This window comes from Pundamilia nyererei, unplaced genomic scaffold (genome assembly GCF_000239375.1).
Source record: "Pundamilia nyererei isolate P.nyererei 1_Seehausen unplaced genomic scaffold, PunNye1.0 scaffold00366, whole genome shotgun sequence".
Classification (NCBI taxonomy): domain Eukaryota; kingdom Metazoa; phylum Chordata; class Actinopteri; order Cichliformes; family Cichlidae; genus Pundamilia; species Pundamilia nyererei.
The window spans coordinates 186670-206737 of record NW_005187767.1 but is presented as its reverse complement, the minus strand read 5'-3'; the positions used below and the strand labels follow the sequence as shown (position 1 = coordinate 206737).

The 20068-nt window shown below is 38.2% G+C and overlaps 2 protein-coding genes across 2 annotated transcripts in view; both read right to left on the bottom strand.

Moving 5' to 3' along the window:
• Positions 1-12509, bottom strand: part of LOC102205040 (zinc finger protein 572-like) — a 21349-nt gene extending 8840 nt beyond the window's left edge. Inside the window, exons 1-6 of the mRNA XM_005752571.1 lie at positions 12194-12509; positions 11776-11844; positions 11055-11194; positions 4410-4518; positions 3947-4182; positions 980-1047 (exon numbers count right to left, since the gene is read on the bottom strand). Coding sequence (XP_005752628.1) covers positions 980-1047; positions 3947-4182; positions 4410-4518; positions 11055-11194; positions 11776-11844; positions 12194-12440 — 869 coding nt within the window. The 5' untranslated portion in view covers positions 12441-12509. The remainder of the gene's footprint in view (positions 1-979; positions 1048-3946; positions 4183-4409; positions 4519-11054; positions 11195-11775; positions 11845-12193) is intronic.
• Positions 12510-14615: 2106 nt separating this feature from the next.
• On the bottom strand, positions 14616-20061 carry LOC102204754 (zinc finger protein 583-like). The gene is made up of 7 exons (XM_013915804.1): positions 19855-20061; positions 18891-18959; positions 18603-18729; positions 18311-18393; positions 17867-18108; positions 17235-17341; positions 14616-16084 (listed from the first exon to the last, which is right to left on the bottom strand). Exons 1-7 carry the CDS (start codon positions 20042-20044, stop codon positions 14959-14961), a joined length of 1944 nt encoding a protein of 647 aa, XP_013771258.1. The 5' UTR covers positions 20045-20061; the 3' UTR covers positions 14616-14958.
• Between the last annotated feature and the right edge of the window lie 7 nt (positions 20062-20068).

Here is a 20068-nt window from a genome sequence, read left to right as displayed (position 1 = left end):
TCTTTTCAAACTTATGTTGCGTTCCTGTACCCCTAGACTGGGGCGTAACAACCACTCTGCCGGGTAGCCATCCTCATCGGCCATCTTATTACCTTTCAATTTTGAAATGGCCTTGTTAATCTCCTCTGCAGTTATTGTTTGTGTATCTTTTATTTTGTTCTGTTCCTATCGATGGTAAATCAAGTGAGGAAAGAAATACATTAACAGAGGGCACATCTATCATGTGTGGTTCTGCGTACAGTCGGGTATAATAGGTCACAAAAGATTATTTTATGCTTTTCATGTCATGACATATCTTATCATTTGCTGGGTTTTTAATTTTCTGAATAAATCTGTCAGCCTGCTGTTTCCGTATCCTCCAAGTAAGGAGTCTCTTAGATTTGGGACCATTTTCATAATAATTCTGCTTAATGAGTTTAGCCCTTTTCTCTATTTGGTCATCATATAACCTATTAATATCTGTTGTGTTTCTTTAATTTTCATATGTTCTGATTCTAGGTGTTTCAGTCAGGTCTTTTAGATACTTCTCTTTTTCCTTTTTTTATATGAGGACCACAAAATTAGCTTCCCTCTAAGAACTGCCTTCGCTGCATCCCATAAAATACTAGGAGAAATATCACCATTGTTATTGTACTCCATGTATTCCTTAAATTCTTCTTTTACAAACTTTTTGAATTCTACATCATTTAGTAGACTAGTATTAAGCCTCCATAAAGTCTCTTTGCGATCTGAATCCAAATGGAGTGTCAGGTACACCCCTGCATGGTGCGAAATATCTCTCACCCCTATATCACAATTTATAATTCTATGCTTATCAAAGTGTCACATAAAAAAATAGTCCAGTCTTGAATACATATGGTGGGAATGTGAAAAAAAGGTATATTTCTTTTCCAGTGAGTGTGCATCCCTCCACACGTCAACCAACCCCAATTCCTTAAGCATTCTTTTAACATATAATGCTTCTGGTTAGTTTGATTACCTTTTGATATATTTTGCTCGATCAGCTGATGGTGTTGAAGGGTTGGATCTGGAGTTGTCATCTTGTTTCTGGAGAAACAGACACAGCAGAAAGCTTTAGCTTCCAAATGATTCGGTCTCTATGGAAAAACTTACACAATTGCAAAAAATCTCCTGGACTGAACAAACAACCCTAAATGTGTAAAAAATTTGTTACCCTGTTGATATAACAATGCCAGATGAATATGCACTAATTGGTAAAAATACAACCCAATTGGTATGAAAATAATCAGAACATGTCTGAACAGGAAAAATTATTGAATATTTGTTCTGAAAATGCCATTAAGAGACCCATCAACAAACGGATCAGACTTCCAACCGTCAGAGAGGTGAAAACATGGCAAGAGGGGGTCATATCTGTTCTGCGAGATTGCTTTGAATGCACAAATTGGGATATGTTTTGAGAAGTTGCTACATACTCAGATGTCGTGGACCTGGAGGAGTACACAACCTCAGTGATTAGCTACATTAGCATATGCATTGAGGATGTCACTGTGTTCAAGACCGTCATCATCTATGCAAACCATAAACCCCGGTTCTCTGCAAAGCTACGCAACCTGATGAAAATCAGACTCTACCTTTAAGTCCAAAAATAGAGAGGTTTACACTACAGCCAGAACAGAAATATCACAGGCCATCAAAGAGGCAAAGCGGCAGTATGCAAATAAGATCAACACACATTTCACAAGTACAAAGGATACTCGGTGCATGTGGCAGGGCATCCAAACAATCACGGGCTACAAGCCAACACCTCCGGTAGGGGTGGGCGATATAAACGATAGAAACTATATAAGTTTGGCCAACGATAGAGATTTTGACTCTATCGCGATAGCGCATGTTGATGACATCATCAAGCTGTGCCTGTTTTGGTCGAAAGTAGTGTCTTCAACCATTATCATCTGCAAATTATGCCGGGCGACAGTCATGGCAAAGAGATGAAGCACTTTTGAAATATGGGGAAAGCCAAAAACTGCTCTTCCTCCACTTCCGTAACATTGATTCATTAATGTTGAATTCTCTCGCAGCTGTTCTATTCCCATGTTGCTGCAGTATATTAATAACTAACCTCATATTGTGGATGAATAATCTCAGTTGTTCTCCTGACTGAAGTTCGGCCCGTGTATAGTATCCTGCTATGCGATTGCATTTGTCCCTAACCACCAGAATCCCTCACGTTAACTTTTATCGTGTGGAAAAAAAGTTGGCGTTCATCCTCCAGCTTCACTGTGCTAATGTTATGCTAACATAGATGTGTTGCTAGCAATCACGTAGCACAACATTACATACCAGGTAGTCCAATTTCAGTAACCCTGCAAACGTCACTGCTGTTTAGTTTCCTGTCTTCATTTATGTTGGAAGTGGTAGCGGAGCTGTACGTTTTAATTAGTTTCAAAAATCTCTCAGTCAGAACATGGTATGTCATGTTTAGGTGGAAGCTAGCGAGCTAACTTCCTGTTAACTTGTAACTCCGTTAAATTTAATAAATTCTGTTTTCATGGATGCATGAATGTTAAACTTAATTGTTACACCTGGTAAAGCAGCAATGCTGATCATTTTATTAAAGATGAAAGAATTTAGACCGTTTTTAGCTCTCAGTTTTCGTTTGACTTTGGGACCTGAAGAGGACGGAGTTTTAGATTACTCCGCGAAGCTCCTCACTACGGCAGCCGTAATGCTCTGACAAACCATCAAGCAGTGTGGCTTACCAAAGTTGTACTAAAACATTTTTTTAACAGATTTCTGCAGCCAAAATCGGTTCGAGGTCAGTAAGCACAACCAGAATTCATACATAAGGCACACTCTCGATTTTTGAGAAAATTAAAGGATTTTAAGTGTGCTTTATAGTGTGGAAAATACGTTATACAGAAGAAAAGAATATATCATGATATATATCGTTACCGCACATGCTTCAAATTATATCGCGATATGAATTTTAGGCCATATCGCCCAGCCCTAACCTCCGGCATGCAGCAGTGATCCCTCACTGCCGGACCAACTAAATGACTTCTTTGCACGTTTTGAGGCAGAGAACAAAGAGTCAGCAAGGAAGATGCCCCCCTCCCCCAATGACCAAGTACTCTGTTTGAACACAGCAGATGTCAGGATGACACTTCAACACCTGGTGGACTGGTGTCAGAATAACAACCTGTCTCTAAATGTTCAGAAGACTAAAGAGATGGTTGTTAACTTCAGGAAGAGGTCAACGACCCACACCCCACTGCACATCAACAGATCTGCTGTTGAGATGGTCAACAGTGTGAAGTTCCTGGGTGTGCACATATCAGCTGACCTCTCCTAGAATCTGAACACCACCACCATCCTGAAGAAAGCCCAACAACGTCTTCACTTTCTTAGGAAACTGAAGAAAGCCAGTCTCCCTCCTCTCATCATTTTACCAGGGAACCATTGAGAGCGTCCTGCTAAAGGTCTCTGCAGCGGATAGTGAGGACAGCTCCCAACTATGGCAGACACATCATCCGACGTGAGAACAGCATAGTGAAGGACACCTTCCACCCCTCACATGCACTGTTCTCCCTCCTTCCATCTGGCAGATGGTTTTGCACCATCAAAACCGTAACGACCAGACACTGCAAGAGCTTCTTCCCCCAAGCAGTCAGAGCCCTCAACTCACTACCACAAAATGACTGATATACACATACACCCTTATGAACACCTTACAATACTCATTAAAAGACTCAAAAAAAAAAAAAACTTCCACAAATCCACTACAAACTGGACCTGAAAACAACATGCTTATTTGCACTCAGTCACATAATTCTGTATACACTGTATACTTTGTATACTACTGTATTGACAATAAAGCTCTTGGATCTTGAATCTTGAAGAGAATGCAGTCCTTCCCAACAAAACATCACTCCACAAGTGTCAAAATGCCTCTTATGAATTGTTTAGAACTGTATCAACCTACCTTCGGTCTGATGTAGAGGGCCGAGCTTCCTGCAGTCTTGATGGCCTTGTAGATCACCTCTGGGGTCCTTGGCTCTACTTGCAAAGGCTGGAGCCTCCTGTTTGTGCTGGATGTAAAAAAGTCCAAAGGTTCATCAGAGCCTAGCTGAGGGAAGGTGGACCTCAGCAGCTCCAGGAAGTCGTCCTCCTGTAGACCAGGAGGACACCTCAGATCCTGCACCGGACATTTCTTAAACACTGAAATACAAAGAAGTCATTGTGAAATCATGAAACCAAGAAAAACGTGAAACCAAGAAAAAAAGGCACTTTCATGATCATTTGTAAAACCTAAGAGTCCACCTTGAGGTCCTGAAATAACGATGAATGTCACTCTGAAACAGTTTGCTGGGCCTCTTTACATTCCAACACATTTAATATTGGTAAGAAAAAAAAAATATCTGAAAAACAAAGAACATGAAGTATACCAAGGTTAGAGAGTATTTTGGTCTGGGAATCCTCCAAGATGCGGATCCGGAAATTTGGAAGGGTCTGCGTGCCTCCAGTCAGAGCTTTGCTGGGCCTCTTCACTTCAAACTGATTGTAGAAACAAGTTTATTTACAGATAATCTCTTGATAAAAGCTCAAAATATACATTAGACAACAAACAAAATAGAACTGAGAGGTCTGCATACTCTGACTTCTGGCCTGGTTAGATACAAACTGAACCACAAAACATGTCTAAAAAGCATTGATGCATGCTCAATCATCCAGGTAAGGAAATACCAAAAAGTTGACTCTGTTCAGATGATTAGAATCAACATTTCGGGATGAATAAAAAAGGTGAAAGTCTTTGCTGTTATTTAACTCGAGTGAAAAAAATGGTTCACCATCCCTTTATCCTAATGGTAAATACAAAAAAAAACCCACTTAAAAGTTTAATTCTAGCCCTTCTGAGTGGGATGTAGACTCAGGATTTTAGCTACAAGTGCCTGTGTTTGAAAGTGAGATTTCCTGAAACAGTAGCGGTAACATCTATTCTTGCAAAGAGAACAACAGTCTCACATGTTGTCTATGTCAGAGTTTGGTACATCTCTAAAGCTTGTGATGCAAATGCTGAGTTGGAATTCTGATCCATACAGAAGAACATACTTCTCTTTCCTGTTGTAGCATCTACTAAAGTTCAACCAACGTATTGGTGGGGCTGAGCAATCAACTGATATAAAACATTTCCTGATATATCTGTATTGACATTTAGATCGGCTGATAAATTACAATTTTAAAAGTGAAGAGAAAACAGTTGTGTTCCAGGTCAATGAGATTTAGTTAGACATTTTCAGCAGCTACACCTCCAGCTGGAGGTGGACAAGGGTCACGGGAGGGCTGGAACTTCTCCTAGCTGGGCAAGAGGCAGGGTACACACTTGTGTGTCCATGCCACCCACCCAGTGGGGGTGATGACAACTCCCCATCGGCCTTTTATGGTTGAGCGTCTGTTTATGTTTCATGTGTCTAAAAATATATATAACAAATTTTCAAAACAACAAATAATGGTGTTGGTATTGGTCAGACTCTATATCTATCTTTTTAAATGGACTGAAGGCTGTGTAAGTTCTGAGATTTTGTCTTTGTAATTCTATAAATTCTTTTAACCATTTGAGGTTCACATCAAGACAATTGCAATTAAAAAAATATTTCTTTGCATTTTTATTCCTTTAGAACAACAGTAACAAAGTTTAGATTTTTTTTTTCAAACATAGTTTGAAACGCCATAGTTTTTCTTTTAAACATAGGCCTCTACCAAACGGTTGAGATTTTCATTAATGGTAAAACTCTGAATACAAAAATACTTTTAAAAGCTTAATAAATCAGTTATAAACTTCTGTAACTTAGCAGCAGACTAGACAGAACAGGTACAAGAGAGTTGTTGTGCTACAGAACCAACTGCAATTTAGAGGTGTTAGATGTCCTTTATTTCTGGTGATGCGCAACAAAGCACTGCTGGTGGGCCTTTCAGGCACAGAAACACTTTGCACTTCTGACATTTCCACCTTGACAGTACCTTTGGACAGTGGTTATAACGGCCTTGGTTTTCACAGTGAAGTGTCCCAAGTTGTCATAACTTTTGACAATTCAAATGTCCCTCTTGAGGGACTAATAAAGGTTTATCTTATCATATCTTATCATAAATCGACAAATCAATCATTTGGTAAAGTGTTTTTAAAAAATATTTGAATCTCATAACTAGAGATGGCACGATACCACTTTTTTTATGTCCGATAATGATATCATAAATTTGGATATCTGCCGATACCGATATGAATCTGATATAGTGTATTTTTTAATCAACAAAATATTTTTTTTATATCTTGCTGCCCTTTCTAAGTTCATACTCAAGTTTAAAAACAAAACAAAACGCTAAAGCTATTCTGTTATACCTGTATGCAAAAACTATTTCATAATTCAGAAATACTGATAAATCTAATAAATTTAAACCTACACCATCCTCACTATTCTGGTATTTTAAAGAGTACTTAGCGGAAATATTAAGCAACCTAACTAATAGGGTTGCCAACTCCTAGCAAAAAAATAAATAAATAAAAAATAGGGAACCACCTATGCGCCTTATGACGCAATCAACTTTAATTTAATGCACGTGTAAAAAAAAATGCAGAGAAATCAATTATTTTTCAACAATAATTAAATTAAAAATTAATTAAAATAAATAGATTCAACATCTTTCTTCAACAGAATTGCAGACTGCACAGATGGTACCTTCCCAAAGGAAAAAGTACTATAGCTTGCTAGGGTATATTAAACTTAATGTTTACTATATGCAGTAATGGACTTCTATACATTTTACATCACATTAAAACTTTGGGTGTAAGATTCAGATAATTATTTATTAAAAGCTAGACATTTTAAATGAGAATAAGAAAGAAAAGTATGTCTTTGTGCCCCCTTTTCCCTGTTCATGCCCTACCTGCCCCCTTGGCTAAACTTTGCTAGATCCGCCCCTGCACAGTTACCAGCCGTCAGCTACGTAGAAAAAGATCCTGGTGTAGAAAGTAATATTAAATAACTTCTAGCTACAGCTTATCGAGCTTAATGTGCTGCTGTTGTTCAGCTGCTGGTTTCCTCTTTCTGGTGTAAAGTGGGTCGAAAACAAACAAGAGAGACGGAGTCACGACAGAAAAGCCGATCAGCTGATCATTGATCAGTTTCATGACTGAAGTAGCAGCAAGAAGAGGCAGTCGCTCCATATATCGGTTGTTAAGCTTAACGCTGGAATGCTTCACAAACATTCAGAGATGAACTTACACACTTGCTTTACTTCTCTCTGGGATAACTTTCTCAGAGATGAAGTGCTGGTTTGGTAGCGAGGCTACAAATGCTCGACCAGACTGCCGAGAGGTCTCACATTTCTCAGCCACTATGAGTTACCCCATGTCGAAAGTTTTGTGAGGTGCTTTCGTGATATTTAATGGATTGGATTACATTTTTAATTTCTCTCCGATATCCGATCCAGTAATTTAGATCAGTATCGGACCGATACGATGCATAATATCAGATCGTTCCATCGTTACTCATAACATTAGCTAACTCAAACTATTAGATCATGGGTAGGGAGCGTTAGTCCTCAAGAGCTGGTGTCCTGCAGGTTTTAGATCTCACCCTGGGTCACTACACCTGAATCAAATGATTAGTTCATTACCAGGCCTCTGGAGAACTTCAAGACATGTTGAAGAGCTAATCTAGCCATTTGAATCAGCTGTGTTGGATCGAGGACACATCTAAAACTGCAGGACACCGGCTCTCGTGGCCTGCAGTTTCCTACCCCTGTATTAGATCCTTAAAATCAAACCTCCGTCAATCTTTTGATCCATTGGGGTGTGGTAAGCCATCAAACGCCCCTATTTGAAAATAAGGATATTACATGAAATTGCTTGTATGGCCAAAAATGGGTAAATGATGTAATTTGTAAAATCAAAACAAAAAAACCATTAAAAACTATAATTTTTATGTGTTGAGTTTCGAGTGAAAACAATTTTAGCCATTTTTTGCCATGATAGAGGCAAGAACAATGTTTAGTGAATATATTTTTGATGTATTTAAGAAGCTGAAAGTTATTAAAGCTGAAAAAAATCAAGACCCTTTCATTCCACTTGCATTAACACAGCAAAAATGGTAATAAATAAATAAATAAAAGTGAAGTGGCTACAAATGGCCAGCACAAAGCCCAGAGCTTTAATGCATAAAGTGTATAAAAATCTTATTGATTACAGGGTAACACATTAATGTTAATAGCAACTCTAAGCTTTTAATTTTGAAGTTTCAAGTATAAAACAATGCTGTTACATTTACACTGTAATGTTTTACTGTAAGTATGGCAACAAGTAAACAACATTTTGAAATAACTTTAATTGGAATTCTGTACACTGAAAAAAACAACAACAACCCAACAACACATAAAACAGAACAAAAAAACCCCCCAAATAGCCAGTTCCTTCATCTCTCCATTAAATGTCAAACATCGCATTGACCCGTAATCCCTGCTCGTCAGCACATGCTTTTAAAAAGAGCTCCATGTCCTCTGCAAACTGAAAAACAAACAGGAAGAAGTCCCTCTACACAAAAACACTGCAGATGACAGGCCAGATCTGTTTGAATGCCTCCTCATTAGGGCTGGGCTATATCATATCGTTCACGGTAATACCGGTGTAATGTTGGGCAACGATAAGAAAATGAAACATCGTGACAGAATATGGGTAAAACGTGCATGCGCGGTGCCTTTGTTTACATACGCACATGGTGGCGACGCAGAATGAGAAGAGTGAAAGTGGATCGTTAAATGAAACAGATGAACCAGAATTGGTTTGTAAATATGCTGCAACTTCAGTGGTGTGGAACTGGTTTAGCTTTCATCCGTCAGATACACAACAAAGCACTATTTTTAGTAGAGCATGCTGCATGTTGATGGGGTTTTTTTGCACTAATAAAGTTGAGGAGTTGTAAAGTATTTTGTCTGGTGTAAATTATATCGTCAGTTATATCGTTATCGCAAATTTTCAAATGTATATCGTGATAAATATTTTTGGCCTTTTTTTTTTAAGAAGACTAAGACCACAGTGAGGGCATTTCATTTTCATGGACTTCATTTAGCATTCATTTAGCAGAGGGTAGAGCATATGCATGGTCTACCGAAGATTCAGAAAATGGTTTAGATGTTGGAGAGAAGACATTGAGAGGGATGCGGGGCACCTTGGAGAGTGCAGTGGGGAGCAGTCCTGATAGTGGTGGCTGACTAGCTATTGAAACATTATGTTGACATGACAATAAATGCCTTGCCATATCCCCACGCCGTATGATTGTCATGTTACAGACAGGACAGTGAAAGTGTCCTGTTGTCCTACATGGCAGCCTGCAACGGCATATCATTTTGTCTGTAAGAGAGAAAAAAAACACATGTAATTTAAATGTAGTTATATGGAATGCAATCAATTTATCTAACAATCAGAGTGGACATGTTAAGAAAAATATCCAAGCCATCCTCAATAATGAAAGCAAAATGGTGTGGATCACAAGAGCTGTCAAGAAATGTAGTGAACAGGAACAAAAAATGTATTTAATGAAAACACATTTTTCTCTTGCTGATGAATGCACTGTGTACATGTACAATGTGAAAAGCAACTTTTAAGTCAACAAAGAGAATGCAGAAGTACTAAAAAGAAGTGCATGTTTATAACTTTAACTATAAGGTATATATAATACTAACATACCTTTAAAAGGCAAAGCATTTTTAATGTGTCCACTTATATGCTCCTCAATCACTGCCCTGACAGTAGGGCTGAAATTGGGGCACAGAGGGCAGTGAAAGAGTCTTCTGCAACATGTTGTGCATTCCTGCAATTCTGGCTTTAAGGCAGAATTCCAAATTGATATGTGCATCTAAAACAGAGAAAAACAGATAAACACCGTATACACATTTAGGTTCAGGTTTTAGCAGAAATAACACGTTACAGTTAGCATGTAAGAGATTTGGGGAGAAAATTCTTTACAAAAAAGTAATTTACAAGACACACACAAGACATATGTATCTATTGACATATAACAGACAATTTAATCGAGGCTAACTAAAATCTGGGCAACAAAAAAGCAGATGTAATGTAATAACCCTGATTTGAAAATGTAGGGAGTACAAAGTACATGTCATGCTAAAATGTAAGAAGCAGAAGTATAAAGTAGGCACAAGAAAGTGTAGCAGTAAAGTACAGATACCAGAAACTTCTACTAAGTACAGTAATGACGTATTTGTACTTTGTTACTTTCCATCTTTGATGCCAACAAAAAAAATAATATTCTAACGCAAAATGTGTATTTTTTGCCATCTCGCCCACAGAAGCCCTTAATCCAAAAAACAAAATTTAAAAATGCCCGTTGCTGTAACGCAAAGTGATCAATGTAAGCAAACTAGATGATTCCTAGAATTATGAAATTGCTAACGGCAAATTTATATATGAAAGACTCTGTCCCAACCTTTACGATCCACTTGCAAGGTTTCCACTGTATCCATGCAGGTCACGTATTTCTGCCTACTGTGGAGGTCACGTGTTTCCGGTTACTGTGGAGGTAATATGGCACTGCACAGCGGCTGCAGCCAGACCCTTCTCGGGCTATCTTTTTAAGTCACGGTGCCATTTGGTGGATTTTTTTGGCAATACAATTGGTAGAAAAGACTCAAAAAGGTAGGTCAATTTACCTCATTGAAATGATATAGGGCCTCAAAATGTACTCTACCAATTGGTTGACCAGAACATTAAACCTTGGAGAATACATTCAGATGACCTTCAGGTGGATCTAGAGAGCTAAGTTATAAGATTTGAACTGAAGGCTGCTTGAGGCAATTACAGCTTATGTAGACACACTTAGTAATATGTCTAAATACTTAATCGGTTTTGGACTGTGTTGCATTTCTGCCAGGTTTTCACTTTATGTCTCAACTCAAACTAATTAACAACCAATTACTGCAAAATTTTTAATTTTCAGTATAAATCACACGAGAGCTGACTTGAATAATTTTAAGTTTTGACATTTTCACATATCTAAGATAGATATGTGAATTTCAAACCTTACAGGTATTTGATGATCTGGTTCCTTAAGTTGTTCTTCATGCTGTGTGGAGCTTGTGTCTGGTTGCACAAATGGCATCTCCACCCCCTCCTCTTCCACATTATCGTACACCGGGAGACCTGAGATCACAGTGTCCTTCACATCTGGACACAGGAAGTCCGTTTTAACACAGTAATGTTTGAGTTTTACATCACAGGACTGTTTGACAACTAAAGTAAATTTTTACAACATCTGCACACACTTCTACAATTTTTATGCATGCACTGAAGCAAAACCCAATTTAACCTAAATTTCACAGCAGGAAATTGCTGAGCTCTAAACAAAAACATACACTTTGCCTTCTTATATGCTGTTTAGTGTTGCACAGCTGTGCTGAGTGCAGCTGTAACTGTTCTGTTAGCATCTTTGTATCACTACACCCTGTAAGAGGTGCAAGCTGATGCATTTTGTTGCATTTTTTAATGTCTTTAACTCACTAAAATAAAGGCTTTTTACTACAAACTCAATTCTAAAAATGTTGGAATTCTACGTCAAATATGAATAAAACAAAATGCAGTTCATTTGCAAATCTCATAACTTCGAACCAGCACTCTAACACTCGGAGAGCTTCCAACTCCTCTTTTACTTCTACTTCATCTGCTTTTGTCAGTTCAGTTACTTGTACTGCTGGTGTTTTTTGTATTTTACAACACAAAATCTCCAATGCAAAACCTCACAAACACACCTGACTGTTGCGTGTGATGCTCATTCTCCTCGAGATTGGCTTCCATCAATACGTCACAGCTGTGCAGCTCTTTAAAAATAAAACACTTTTTTTTAATTAAGAGGGCCTAGAACTCAAAAAAAGAATATTTATAGTGAAATATTCATGATAAGGTAAATGTAAAACAGATTCCGAGGTGGTTAGCTGTTTTGATCTTTTGACCTTCACTAAGTCTGTCCGTTTCTACATTGAGTGCTGTGTAGAGAATGTGAAAGTGACCAAAAGCACCCAATTCACAAAAATCTTTATTTACGTCATAAAAACAATCTGTGTATCATTCGTTTCAGATGTTTTGATCTTTTTCTTTGCCAGTTAGTGAGCATAAATGTGTAATTTGGTAAAGAAAGTTCGGAACACCCATAACCATAACTTTGCTGACCTGTCCTCTCAAGCTTGACCCGAGGCTGCAGGAGCTCCAGCAGTCTCCTCTGCCGGTCGATCTCCTGCCTGAAGCCCGCGACCTCCTCCTCGTAGTCGACTATCGTCCTCTCCACCACTGCTAAGATCTCCCGGGCGGCTGTGCTCAGTTTCTCAGTGATGATTCCTCTCAGTATGTCGCTCTTGGACATGTTAGCGACGCCGTCGAGTGGCTCCGAGCCTCCGCTGCTGCTCGTCCAGCAAAACATGATTTTCCTTGTTTGTTTTTTCACAGTTTTGATGTCGAACGCGTTTGAGACTGTTACGGTGCAGCCACATATCGCGTCCGGGGAGAAACAACAGCTGTATCCTTTTCTGACCACTCTATCCGGACAGCCTTCAGTGACAATTCAACAACTCAACCAGTTTTAGTAATGTAATAATTATTTTACAAAGATTATTCTCCAAATGTTTGCTTTAAAAACTTTTTATTATTATTAGTTAGTGTCCTTCATATTTCTGTTTCTAATTAACACGGAAATTGCATTAATAACCGTTTCAATTCAATATCAATTAACAAAAAGCGTGTTCATTCAAAAGTTTTCTCTGCTTTTCTTTTAAACAGATATCACTGTGAAGTCAATTTTCTTAAATTTGTCAATTAAAAAAAATGTAACAAAGGTTAATCAGAGTAAAAAACTCCCCTTAAAGTTTCTCTTTGTTTCCCCTTTTTGTCTGGCTTTTATCAGTGGATGTTTTTATGTTTTCTGATGTACTGCTCTTCTTTCAACTTTTAATATTTCCTTCTTCAAGAGACTTTTATGGGAGCTAGTTTCCACTAATGAGAAAAACAATCTTTTTTGTTTTACATCCACTTTTGTAATTAGCTCAAAATTTTGACTCAATATCTTTAGAAGAAACAAGTTTCAAGATGACATAACTCTAAATTTCAAACGTTAACATTGACGCACCATCCTGTGGTGCAAATTGGTTTTCCATGAACGTATAACCTGGTATATATATTTCAGCTGAAACCTCATCAACACTGTGCCTCTTGATGATGTTTTGAGCATAACAAAATATACCCCCCCCCCCCAAACTTATTTATCTTTTTTGTGTTTTCTTTATTACCGAGGGCACCACTGAAATTTTTGTTATGTTCTAGCAACATAATGACAATAAATAAATACATCTTAAAGATGTAGATGTTGCTTCTTCTCTTTTGTTGACAGCTTTTTTAAGTTGTACAACTTTTTAAACTAATTTTAATTAACCCTTTAAGACCTACCATAGAACCAAGTCCGCCAGAGCTTATATCATATTTTTACATGGTGTGGAGCCATTTTTGGGAGCATTTCAAGTTGCTATACATCAATACAACCATTATAGCCCAGATTTTAATAATATGTATTCATTAAGTGCATAGTAATTACATAAATTGCAAAAAAGTGCAATAAACTACAAAAAAATTGAAAATCGTTTTTGCTTTTTTAACATATATTTGTAGTTAGAGAAATTTAAGAGGCTTATCCCTCAAAACTGTAAATACTAAAAAGTTGCACAAAATAGTTTCCCACCACAGGAAATTTATTTTGAGTGTCTTCATAGTTTTATTTTTGAAATACACCAATTTTTATACACTGCAGGAAAAACGAAAATAAATATTATACTGCAAATTTGCAAAAAAGCAGCATATGCATCAAAATAAACTATTTCCAGCAGTGCAATATGAGTCCTAAGCATCCCAGAAACGACACAGAAAGTCATAAAGTCAAAGATAACTTTTAAAAAGACGAGTATAGGCCCTGAGGCCCTGATAGTAAAAAAGACTACATTTCCGCGAAAATGACGTCACTTCCGGTTTCGGGCAGGTAATGGCGGAAATGCAAAAGTTCGCGCTGACGTCTATTCCAACGTAGGAAGTGTTATGACCAGCTGATTGGATCGGTAAAGCGTGTTTCTGGAATATTATGTTTTTGTTCCTGCAAGCGCTTTTTATGCAGTTTTTGCAAAGCTTTATGTGGAAGGAAACTGTGACCTAGGACAAGCTGATGGCATAAGATGTAAGTACAACTCCTCCGGTTTCATATGCAAAAAAAAATTTTGCGCTAGCTTACGTGGTTGCAGTGCTACTGGGATTTAAAAATAGTTACGCAAAACAGAGCGTGCCCGCTCCGATCGGCTGTAAAGGGTTAAGTTCCACAAAATCCCCCAGAAATGAAATATTTTTTCATCTTTTAGATATATACAAATATCTCTCTCTATACATTTCCTGTCTGTCTTTGCATGTGTAATATATATATATATATGATTTTGAAAACATGAAGTCAGAATCAAGACTGTTTTTTTTGCGTTAATTTTTTTAAATTAACGCAAATTTGTTTTTTTCTTACTGACTGACTTTCATGTTTTTCCTTACGCTACAGGGTAAGATAGTGTCAGTTATTTCTGTGAATCTGCTGGTGTGTGTTTTTAATCATTCAAACATGTTCCTTACATTTTGATTTCTTCCCTTTAGATTTGGCTTAATTGTCTTTCAAAAAAGCAGAACTAGTCATCTCTTTAGGCTTTTCAGTACTTATATCCAGAAAAACAACCAATTATGCAGTTCTTTCTTAATAAAAATTATTAATTCATTAAATAATTTTTATTCATGTCCTTCTCTCAAGACCCAAGTATTTATGTCATGAGCTTTGTTACCAAAGGAATACCTCATTTAACACTTTTTCTTTAAAAGAAAAAAAGTCAAGAGTCGTACAAGTTGCATAGGAGGGAATCGAGCCCATGTTAACACACTGTCTGGTTTTCGGGCGGGTCACTGTCTTTTTTTTTGGCCTCGTGGATCTTCACATGTGACTTGAGAGTACCACGGTGCGAGAAGGACCTCTTGCAGATGTCGCACTGGTACGGTTTCTCTCCATTATGGGTCCTCATGTGGGTCTTCAGCTGAGTTTGGCGAGAGCACGCTCTCCCACAAATGCTGCACACAAACTGTTTGATGCCTGAATGGCTCCTGACATGGTCGTTCAGGTGACACTTGTGCTTGAAGGAGCGGCCGCACTGGGAACAGCTGTACGGTTTCTCGCCGGTGTGCATTCGCATGTGAGCCTTTAGACTACCTTTATAAATAAAAGCCTTTTTGCACACCAAGCAGATGTGTGGCCTCTCATTGCTGTGAATCTTCATGTGAGTCGACAGAACGCTGTTTGACATGAAGCTTTTGCAGCAGATGTGGCAGAGATACGGCCGCTCCCTGACCGTGTGGATTTTCTTGTGAGAATTTAAAACGTGCGGGCATCTGAAATGCTTCCCGCAAACTTCACAACTGTGGGGTCGCTCCACTGTGTGAGTCAGCTTGTGCCGTCTCATTGATCGAAGATGGGAGAGAGCTTTCCCGCAGATGTTGCAGTGGTATTTCTGTAGGCCAGCGTGCTCCTTGCAATGAATTTCCAGCTGCTCCTTTAGACCAAATGATTTAGCGCAAGTTTCACATTTGTATTGTTTCGCCTCTGTTTGCAGAGACATTTGGTTATTAGAGTTGTGATATTTTGGGTCATTTGTAAGATGTCCCTTTAATGTTTCCACTGATTCAAAACGTTCTCCACAAATTCCACAAACAGCCGGTGACTCATCCACGTGACTCCATGCATGTTGAATCAAGCTGTCCTGGTTTCCCTGGAGTCCACACACTTTACAGGCTATTGTACTTGTCTGAATTGTCTCCGAACTACTTTGGAGCTCTTTTGCCTTCGAACGTTTTGCCACCTGCAGCTCTGGGTTTAATGCCACGACTCCATGTTTGTCATCACTAGACCCGTTTACAGCAGCATCTTCTGTTAGCAAGAGCTGTAGTTGTGATGCTGAGCTGTTGGCCATGACATCCACTTTGGTATTGTCTAGTTGTTGAACGGAGCTGGTAAGAAAACAAAGATTTTCATAAATTCATTTATGAATATGGACTGAAAAATACGGACAAGCCAAGAATTATATCAAATTGCTTGCAAACCTCACATTAATATAATAATCAAAACTTTATTTGAAATCATGATATTTAAAAGCTGTGAGGAGTCGGCTATTATGTTGGTCAATAATAATGTATTTTTAATATCAAGAATATGGAGCAATTAAATGTTTTAAATGTTGGGTACAAATAATTTTAAGACTATAGAAATAGCTAATGAGTGTTCCTTCAGTAGGTTTCTTTTTACTGATGGTTGCAGTTCTCAATGAGGGTAATGAATATAAATTAAAATTTAGTTCATTTTGTGAATTTATTATAAAATCAAGAATATTTCTTGGTCATGGATCAGTGTTTTAATTCATTCCAGTCGTTTTGCCTTCAAACATAATTTTTTGTGTAGATCATTTTTATTTTCTATGATCTATTGTAACAGTCTATTCGGGCACGGATGGACTGGCCCGTATAATTATATCGACAAAGAAATAAATTACATTCAACTATTAGTCCACAGGCTCGCCAGCCCAATAGGGGAAATGCACAATATGCAAGACTACCAGTCCAGGCCTGTAACCCTTTCACACATAGTGGTCACTACAGTGAACAGCTATTCAAAGGCTGTTTTCTGTATTTGTGTCAGTGTTGATGGTACACTTACACATGAACCACTACATTGGACGCTGATGTGTCACTCTATACCCTGGTCGTTTAATGTTACTATAGGTGTATGACGTGATACATTGTAATTATTGTTATTTAACCCTGTCATGCATGAATTATGACAACCTCAATCAGGATCTTTTTTCATCTTTTCATGCCTAAATATGAATAAAAATACTTAAGAAAAAAAATCCTGATTGAGGTTTTCATTTGGTTTTATGTAAAGAGTAGAGTGTCATCTGTCAACTGTTTGACATTGTGTTTGTAAATGTTTTGCTTTTACATACAAGCCAGCAATTAAAACGGTTGTGTTTGTTAGGGGATCTTTATCTTTATAGGGTGGTATACTTGCTAATATTTCATTAACAGCCTGTAAAAAGGACACACTGTTTCATTGACCTTTAAACAAAATAACTCAACATTTCTTTTTCAGTTTTTAATTCACCTTGAAATGGCTTCATCGCCTTTCATAAGCACTCTGTCACTGTGTGTTAAAGGTTTATCACTTGTGGGTAACAGGTGAAGTTCTTCCTCCTCGTCTTCCTCTCCTGTCTGTAAGATAAAAAAAAAAAACTTTACAAAAACTCAGAAAGTACTAACATCATTTAAATCAGTTATTCTTCTTGTTTTAGTTGTTTGCATTTTACTTAATCAGAACATGGTTTTAACGCAGGTCAAAGCCATTTGTTTTGGCTCATCTGACTGTATCTCAGACAGACACAGTGGGAAAAGCTTATTTTAGGACATATTTCATCACCATTTTTGCCAAATAAACACAAACTTCCATGAAGATATCTCAATACTAACAGAACCAAGTTCAGAGCAGCAATTCAAGTTACAGTTGATCTGTTATTACAGTGGAAATGTTCTGCTCTGTTCAGTGGTGTGTTCGTGCTGTCATTTGTTTTGTTTCCTAAAGAGTCAGCTGGAAGCAGAAGAAATCAAACACACCATAAGAGGTATTTAGTTTTGAACACTTATTTATCATTTTTCCTTTAATGTTTTACCTGTTAACAGACTTTTCATGACTATAACTATATCTGTGGCAGCAGTGAGGAAAACTACTCTAGTGTCGACCTTAAGTTTGACATAGAGGACAGCCTTTTCAAGCCCGGTGGGCTTCGTGGTCCTGTAGATGTCTTCTGGTGTCAGGGTCTTCAGCATGAGCCTCTGGAGTCTCTTACTGTGGTCAGACTTGAAGATGTTCAGCGGTTTGTCCCCGGCCAGCTGAGGGAACGTGGACTTGATCATGTCCAAGAAGTCACCCTCCTTTAGATCACGGGGACACTTCAGGTCCTCAAATAGAGTTTTTTTAAACCCTGAAAAAGAAGAAACCATCGTGAGATCAAGACTTTGCAAGCAGTGAGGAAACAATGGTTATCCTGGCCGGCAGCATCTCAGAACTCTGCAAGTTCATCTGCAAGTCCTTGAACATTTAAGGTTTTTAGTATCGTTAGGTCTGGCTATTTGGTTCAGGTGCTAAGATAGGAACTTCAAATGTACCCATGTTTGAGAGCATACCGTCTTGAGAGTCCTCCAGGAAACAAATCCTGAAATGTAGATGTCTCTGTGTGTCACTGAGCCAATGTCTGCTGGACTTCTTCCTGTCAGGAGAAATGGTAGTTGTGTTAGAGCACTACATTCAGGCCAGTACTGGCAAAGGTGAAGCCGTGGTGCAAATGCAAAGTTTTTTCTTAAAACACGAAGCGTCACAATGTAAACTAACTGTAACATCCAGACTGTTGACATAAACTGTTGAAATAATTTCCCCCAGGGATCAATAAAGTATTCTGATTCTGATTGCATTTGTAACCTTGGTATTTCATAATCCGGGTGCATCAGATTTTCTCTTTTCTGCCTGGAACTCGTCGACATTTGGGCCATCCGCTGCTCATCTTCATCACGACGTAGCAGACTTGGACTTCCAGCACCCTCCATACCTGGAAACATTACACACCCTATTTTACTATTTACTACCATATGTAAGCCTGAACATCATCTTTAGTGTTGCAGCCAAAACGTATTGTCCTTAGAGTCGTTCATTCACTCATTCCTCCTTTTTCTCAACATTTAAGAAAACAAGCTTTGACAGAAAACAAACCCGGCAGATGTGTGTGCTGCTGATCCTCTTTGTCTCCGGTCATGACCACCACCTCATGGATGTCCAGATCTGTGACAAGAGATTACTTTTGTCAGTCAGATCTGATCAGTTACTTCATGTATGGCCAAACACAATATTGCTATGAACAGCTGAAAGCAACATGTATTTTTAAAGAGCAGCTTTAAAGTTGGGATTTAGTCCTGTTTATCACTCAAATAACTGCAGACTGTGGAAAATCTGACATCCTAAATTCTTAAAACTGATAGAGCAGGCTTCATGTGAACTGTGAAAACTTCACCTTTATGTTTTATATGTAAGCTCATTTCCAACATTGAAAAATAAAAATTGCTGATCAGAGCCAAGTCCAAATTTCAAATCAGTATCTCAAAATTGCAAATAACTGTAAATTATGAGTCATTAAGTCAAAAATGTTTATAATCAACTCAAGTTTTGGGTTAATTAAAAATGTTGACAAGCCGACTTGAAAATGCAACTTACTTCTGAATAACTAGAAATTTCAGTTATATTCAATTCAATTTTATTTATTCAGTGTCAAATTACAACATTTGCCTCAAGGCGCTTTTTAATATATGAAAAAGACCCTACAATAATACATAGAAACCACAATAATCACACGCACTTTGGTGACAGTGGGGAAGGGAAAGCTGCAAGTTATTAAGTCAAAATTTAAGAAACACAAGTGAAAAGTTTGAGATTTAGTAGAATTAATTTTTCATTAGCTTCAGGGATGCCCATAAAGTTAAAGGAACCCCAAAAGCGGTGATTGTCTCACATTATCCTGTGAAAGCTGACTAAACGCATGCCGACTTGTTAATCCATTTCTAAACAATTGTGCGGACATTTTCTTCTTGCACTGTGAAGTCACTATATTCACCAGCTAGCGAGGACATATTAAATGAGTCATTTTAAAATGAAGTTCGGAAAATCCGCCTCTGTCACTGACCTGTCCTCTCAAGCTTGACCCGAGGCTGCAGGAGCTCCAGCAGTCTCCTCTGCCGGTCGAGCTCCTGCCTGAAGCCCGCAGCCTCCTCCTCATAGTCGGCTACAGTCCGCTCCACCACCGCTAAGATCTCCCGGGCGGCTGTGCTCAGTTTCTCAGTGATGATTCCTCTCAGTATGTCGCTCTTGGACATGTTAGCGACGCCGTCGAGTGGCTC